Source organism: Mus pahari, chromosome 10, assembly GCF_900095145.1.
Source record: "Mus pahari chromosome 10, PAHARI_EIJ_v1.1, whole genome shotgun sequence".
In the NCBI taxonomy this organism is placed as follows: domain Eukaryota; kingdom Metazoa; phylum Chordata; class Mammalia; order Rodentia; family Muridae; genus Mus; species Mus pahari.
In genome coordinates this window covers 103,294,391-103,301,223 of record NC_034599.1, presented here as the reverse complement: position 1 = coordinate 103,301,223, position 6,833 = coordinate 103,294,391, and the positions used below count along the sequence as shown (strand labels likewise).

Below are 6,833 nucleotides of genomic sequence, written 5' to 3'. Positions count from 1 at the left end.
TCTCTCTCTCTCTCTCTCTCTCTCTCTCTCTCTCTCTCTCTCTCTCCATGTTGTAAATTATCTTCCCAAGATGAACTCCCAAACGAAAGCCAAAACACGTACCATCCGAGCTGGGGCTGAATTCTGCCTGTGTGTAAAGGGATCTTTACTCTCCTTGTGGACGTGACGAGATGCAGGTCGTATTGGCTTTTTAAATTCAAATGCTTCCTGCAAAACAATATATTTGAAATATTTTCTACTGTCCATAAAACGAGCTCTAGGGCTGGTGGGGTGGCTTGGCTGGTAAATACACTTTCTAGGAAGCCTGAAGATTGATTGAAATCCCATCCCTGAGCCCCACACGGCGGAGAAAACATACTCCTGAAAGCTGACCCGACTTCCACATGTGCACCATGGCACGCTCCCACCCGAAGGCTTTCTCTTTCACTAAATAAAATTAATGAAAACTTGTTGAGGCTAGAGAGCTGGCTTAGCAGTAAGAGCAGAGTTCCTTTCAATTCATTCTTTCTGTACTCTGTATTCTGAGACAGGGTTTCTCCCTGGAGCCGTGACTGTCCTGGACCTCAGTCTGTACACCATGCTGCCCTTGTCCATCTGCCTGTCTCCCAAGTGCTGGGATTAAAGATGTGCACCCCCCCACAACTGGAGAGCACAGTTCTAAAAGACCCAGGTTTGATTCCTAGTACCTACAGGTTGGCTTACAACCATCAGTAATTTGTTTCAGGGGATCTGACACCTTCTTCAGGCCTTTGCAGACACCAGGAACATACATGGTACATAGACATACACCAAAGCAGAACATCATGTGCAGAAAGATCCATGCCTATCTTTAAGTTACATAAGCACACTTGTTATTAAGTACCAAAACCAGTAACTGCTAATATCAGTTTTTATTACTAAGTACTCAAATACAACCTGACTGTTCCTATTTTACAAGTAAGAAAACTACATCTACAGGTTCAATGGTGTGCCTAAGATCTTGAAGTCAAAGAGGGCCATACCAGAAAGTTATTTAATCTATCTATTTTTCCTTTAGAGCAAAGCTTGCAGGAAGACAACCTTGGGAGAAGTCATGAGTCAAGAGCCACATCTATACTTTTGGTCCAGTTGTACTGGAAAGGTTGACAAACTGCTCCATGCAGTCAAGGAGGGAATCCATTTGCACGGAATACCTCATGATGTCTCCCCAAGTTGCCAGACAAAATCTGCTTTCATACAGGACGTAGGTTTTGTAAGGGTCACCAACTGGTATTTTAGCAGGAAATGGGAAACAACAAATATATGGAAATAGAGTGACTGAGAGGCAAGCCAATCAATCTGACCAACTATTTTAGACACCCTGTACAACTTAAGAGAGAAAGTCAGGCAGGGTGCACATGGACTTCTGGATAAACCACACCATCCTCAAAGCAACCACTTCAGATATTCTCCACAAAACTTGCATGGCTTTGGATTTTAGCGTCTCAATCCAGTGTTTATAAATGTGACAGATATTCATCACAGGAAATAAGGTGCAAGAAAAAGGTGCTGGCCTAGCAAAACTCCAGCATCACAAAGCTAGGTAGAAGAAGCAAGATTCAAATTCAGATTTCTCTATTGAAAGGCTAGGTGTGGCCTTTCCAGTTAGTCAGGTTAGATGGCGGCTCAGCCATGTCACTTGTAAGCTGCTGACACTTAGGTTTCACTTCCAGCAGGGGTTACTGTGGTTATGCTATGCTTACATTTTCTTTATTTTCATCCTGGTCGATGAGGTGAAAGATGTCGTGGTCTAGAGAATCAGAGTGGCTCCTCTTCAGGGCTGGACTACATCCCAGGAGCTTCTGCTACCAAAGTAAAACAGAGAAGTTGAGCCCACAGAGGCAAGCACAGTGGGAGACTCAGGTTTCCTTTCTCGTGTTTTAAGATAAGGTTTACCTCTGAAGACAAGGCTGGCCTTGAACTTGAGATGGATGACCTTCCTGCCTCAGCCTCCTAAATGCTAAGATTACAGGTTTGACCTATTATACCCAGCCAAAACCTTAATTCTTAAAGAAATGAAGTGGGGTTTGGAAAAACTAGCTTACCACCACATAAGTGCCCAGGGGTCCAACCTGCTCTAACTCAGAATGGCCTTCCACCTAATCAGACAAGGTCTATAGCCCTCTTGGCAGGAATGATATAGTGCCATACCAACCCCCTAGTAACATCTGCATAAAAAGAACATTTCCTGGTTTGATAAAACTGAGATTGAGTACAAAGTCCACAAGAGGCAGTCACTGTTGAAGTTCCTCTAGGTAATACCTTACTGCCTGTATGTTTAAAGGGATGTAGAAAAGCAATGCCCACTTTCTCAACGTAGGGAAGCTGGTGTTTGATGAAGCAATTTACAGGTATTAGCTCAAAACAACAACGGAACTTACAGGTAGGGAATTTATTCTCGTCAGGGAAATTTCAAGGCTGTAATGAGATCAAAAGGTAAACATAAGAATAAAGAGATATTTATATGAGCAGATTCACATTGCTCAACCTATAGTAGGGGCAGGACAGGCATGGCAGGGTTCTCATTGTAGCATATACAAGAATAGTGTTCCCTGGTCTCAGGAGCACCCCAGATTGAAAAGACCAAACCAAACCAAACCCCGTGATGTCTCCTAAAATACATACATCTGTTCATTTAAGGCTTAACGTCAAAAAGTAGAATATGGGAAACTACAGCTAAACTAAAGGAGGGAAGTCCTACAAACTGCTGGCATGAAGCAGCACTCATTCCCAGCTGTGTTTCTAGCATCCGAGCAACTCAGCAGGCACAGCTAACCGCAGAGCTCCAGTCCACTGAATGAAGAGTGTCATCCAAAAATTAAGTTTTGACCAGGAGCACAGCACATAACTTTAACCCAGCACCCATGAGGCAGGCAGGCAAGCCAGGGCTTCAAAATGAGATTCCATATCAAAAGCTAACCAAGCCGGGCGTGGTGGCACATGCCTTTAATCCCAGCACTTGGGAGGCAGAGGCAGGCAGATTTCTGAGTTCGAGGCCAGCCTGGTCTACAAAATGAGTTCCAGGACAGCCAAGGCTATACAGAGAAACCCTGTCTCGAAAAACCAGAAAAGGGGCTGGAGAGATGGCTCAATGGTTAAGAGCACTGACTGCTTTTCCAGAGGTCCAGAGTTCAAATCCTAGCAATCACATGGTGGCTCACAACCATCTGTAATGAGATCTGAAGCCCTCTTCTGGTGTGTCTGAAGACAGATACAGTGTACTTATATATAATAAATAAATAAATACATCTTTAAAGAAAAAAAAAAAAGAAGCTAACCAACAAGTTTCTTCTTTTTGGGAGGTTCTGAGGATTCACCCTGCCTAGGGCCTCACACCCCACACGAGCACTCTATCACCGAGTTTGCACTGTTTGAGACAGGATTTTACTAAATTGCCTAGACAGGCCTTAAGTTTTTGATCCCTTTGCCTTAACTTCCTGAGTAGATAAGACTGAGGCCTATGCCACTAGGCTTAAGGAAAACTTTCCTTCTAAGTAGAAGATTTTAAAGTAATGAATACATACTTTTCCTTACTGTCCAAGGGCCCAGGAGAATCTAGACAGAAACCTTTGAGAAATAAAAACAAAATTCTTAGGAAATACATATTCTGGTGTTAAGCAACATTTTCTAAGTACACCCATGGATCCTCTATTTGCAAATACCATCAAGAGAAACAAGATTGAAGAGGCCAAATAATATCAAAATTGATTGATTTTTTTTTTTTTTTTCGGTTAGTACTGATCCCTCTAAGTTTTTGTGGAGTTATTTTATTTTTTTCAAATATACTCATTTAGGGATATGAAAAATACAACCAGCTAAGTTCAGTTCTAGGAGGCCAATCTGGTGTATATAGTGACATTATGTCTTTAAAAAGTAGTGTTAGAGAGATGGTGCAGAAGAGCACAATTGCTCTTGTAGAAGACCTGAGTTCAATTCCCAGCAACCACATGCTAGTGCCAGTAACTCAGTTTCAGGGGATCTGACACCCTCTCCTGGCCTTCAAGGAAAGTACACGCCATGTGCACACATGAGAGGCATGTGAGCCAACATCCACATATATAAAAGCACACCTTAAAAAAAAAAAAAAAAAAAGAACTGGAACAAAGACTTGGCACGTCTTCCCTTCATGAACTGTCTCAGGAGCTCCCTCTGTACTCTACTGAAGGGTGTTTATCATTCCACATCACAATTTCTATGTGTACTGTTACCAATTAAATTCCTAGGCAAGATGCTTCCCGAATGGCTGACTCCAGATGAATGTGAAGGCTGAAGGAACACCTGGATTGGTCAGGGGGATGGTGGCCCATGCCTTTAACGACAGCACTCAAGAGGCAAGAGGCCAATGTGATCTACATGGTGAGACCCTGTCTCAAAATAAATAAATTGATGTCATTAAATTCTTAAAAATAAGTGGCTTAGTGGTTAATAGCTTGGTGCTCCCGTAGAAGGGACAAATTCAGTTCCTAGCAACCATATCAGGCAGCTCACAATGGTCTGTAACTCCAGCTTCAGGGGCTCTGATGCCTTCTGATCTAAACACACACCTACACACACACACACACACACACACACACACACGAGCACATACATACACAGCAACAATAATGGCAATACCTGAATCGGTCGATTCTGAGGAGCCCATTCTCTGTAGACTGCTGTTATTTCTCGCTTCCATACGTTTCTCACAGTCACTGAAACCAAGAGAGACACCTCCACATGAGCAATTTCTAGCATTTGATTAAGAAAAGGTCACATACAGGACATGGGCCATGAAGTAGCCAGGCTGCCACAAACCATCTTTGAGAGATCAAGCCAAGGACACCCCTCACTCACACTTGGCCACCCAGAATACCCCAGTTGGCATTTAAACAAAGGAGTGAGTGGCTTGGCCTTGGGCCACATTGTCAGACATGCCTGTAGCAAGGGCTGGGTTTCCTTAAAGGAGAGCCTCAGTCTGAGGTACTGAGTAAGCTAGGAGTAAGGGCAAAGGTGACTAGGCCAGGAGTCCCAGCTTTTCAGGGTTTGCAAAAGTCGTAAGACAAGTTTAGGGGGTGAGATACCCATCACCGAAGTAAAAGCAACTTCACTAAAAATAGTGTTAAGCGTTTTGGTTAGTGATAGTGGTGTAGGACTATAAAGTCCACTAAGATTTCCAATATGGAAAAGTTAGGTAAAAAGTGATAGCTTAAAAAGGTAGATGGGTAGATAGATACGAGAAACGTGCCGGCCAGGTGGCTGCATAGATTTTGCACAAATGCAAGAAAAGAAAATGCCATGTCCCTTTGTTGAGAAGGAACAAAGCTTACAGGAAACTAAGATCCGGCGCGGGTGGCTCAGCAAAGAGTGGTGGTGAGGGCCTAGGAGGACCCATTCCCACCCTCCCTCCCTCCCCTCCATAAGAGGAGATTCCAAAGACTTTTCTGGAATAGAGACAGCGTAGAGAGCAATCTGAAAGGGGTGAACAAGACAGGATGCCCAGCAGGCTTCCCCGATCTCCGGTCCGGCTCGGGCTGAGGACAGCCCTGGACTATCCGAACGGCCTCTCCCGCCCAACATTCCGCCCGGGGGGGAGGGTGCACATGGCGGGCCCTGGCCAGGCCATCCCGGATCGGAGCATCGGAACCAAGTGGACAGACTCTGCTTCCTGCTGGATCATCCCGAGGGCCGGCCAGCGGCCTGGGGCATCGCTCGCCGGTCTCTCACCTGCCCAGCCCTTCCAGCTGGTCCATGGTGACCGTCAGGTTGGTGACAGGGGACAGTCCGCCAGCAGCTGACGCGCCAAACAGCACCTTCCCCGTGGGCTGCGGCGCAGGCGTGGGGCTGCAAGCGAAGAGCAGGCGGCGGCGGTGGGGGGGCTCCGGGCCCAGTTCCATGGCGCCGCCGGGCCTGCCCGGACTCCCGCTCCGTCTTCCTCCGCCTCCGCTGCGCCGGGCCCCGCCCCGCTGGCACCGGCTTCAGCCGCGTGCCACGGCACCAGCGCCCGCGGGTCAAACACAAACACGACCCCGCGGTTCAGAGACGCGGCCGCCACGGGCAGCGGCGCGGACGGGCGAGCGTAGGGGACTCGGCAGGCGCCAGGCACAAGCACCGGTGCTTCCCTCTCTGTCCCGCGAGGCCCGCAGGCGGGCGGGCGCCTGCAACCTCAAGATTAAATCCAAACAAACTCCGCGGAGGAAGAGTCTTGAGGCCACCGCGCCGACTAAGTCGCCTCACTTTTTTTCTTTTTCTCTCCCTCCTTGCTCCGTACCCTGCTCGCAGAGAAGGAACCTTCCCTTCCCTCACCACCAAAGTGGCCTTAGCGTTAATTGCTGCACACTCGGGAGAGCCGCCGCCCCGCCCCTTTCCTAGTTGGCGCCAAACGGAATTCACCAATCAGGAAGCAAACTTCTCCTCGCTCCCGAATGACAGCTGAGCTGGACCAATGAGAAGGAAAGGAGGAAGCGTCTCGTGGGCCTCCTCGAGGTCACTCCCTCTCTCGGTGGGGGCGAAGCCTGAAGAGTTGGGAGGTGGCTAAAATGAGAAAGGAGCCGAGAAGTCAATGAAACTCTCTGTGGGGGCGCTAGTCCCTACCGGAAGGCCCCGCTCTTTTTCACTTGCATGCTGGGTAGTGTAGTTCCTACAGTGTGTACTACACACCTGTCTCAGCTACTGAGCCCAGGGCTGTGCACTTTTTTTTTAGGCGACAGAGACTAGGGAAGGACCTGGCTTTGGCTCGTCTCTATCTGTGTAGTACAGTACCGTGGATCCCTCTTTTCCTTCACAGGACAGCTCTGATTTTGTCTTTCTTTTTTTCTTTTTCGAGACTGGGTTTCTCT

General features: G+C 47.3%; 1 protein-coding gene across 2 annotated transcripts in view; it reads right to left on the bottom strand.

Annotated features, from left to right (window-relative positions):
* Positions 1–6,322, bottom strand: part of Cdc25a (cell division cycle 25A) — an 18,643-nt gene extending 12,321 nt beyond the window's left edge. Inside the window, exons 1-6 of one of the 2 annotated variants that reach the window (XM_021206389.1) lie at positions 5,722–6,322; positions 4,633–4,709; positions 3,543–3,585; positions 2,400–2,436; positions 1,722–1,823; positions 103–207 (exon numbers count right to left, since the gene is read on the bottom strand). In XM_021206389.1, coding sequence (XP_021062048.1) covers positions 103–207; positions 1,722–1,823; positions 2,400–2,436; positions 3,543–3,585; positions 4,633–4,709; positions 5,722–5,891 — 534 coding nt within the window. In that variant the 5' untranslated portion in view covers positions 5,892–6,322. The remainder of the gene's footprint in view (positions 1–102; positions 208–1,721; positions 1,824–2,399; positions 2,437–3,542; positions 3,586–4,632; positions 4,710–5,721) is intronic. The other variant, XM_029543744.1, reaches the window with a different exon arrangement.
* Between the last annotated feature and the right edge of the window lie 511 nt (positions 6,323–6,833).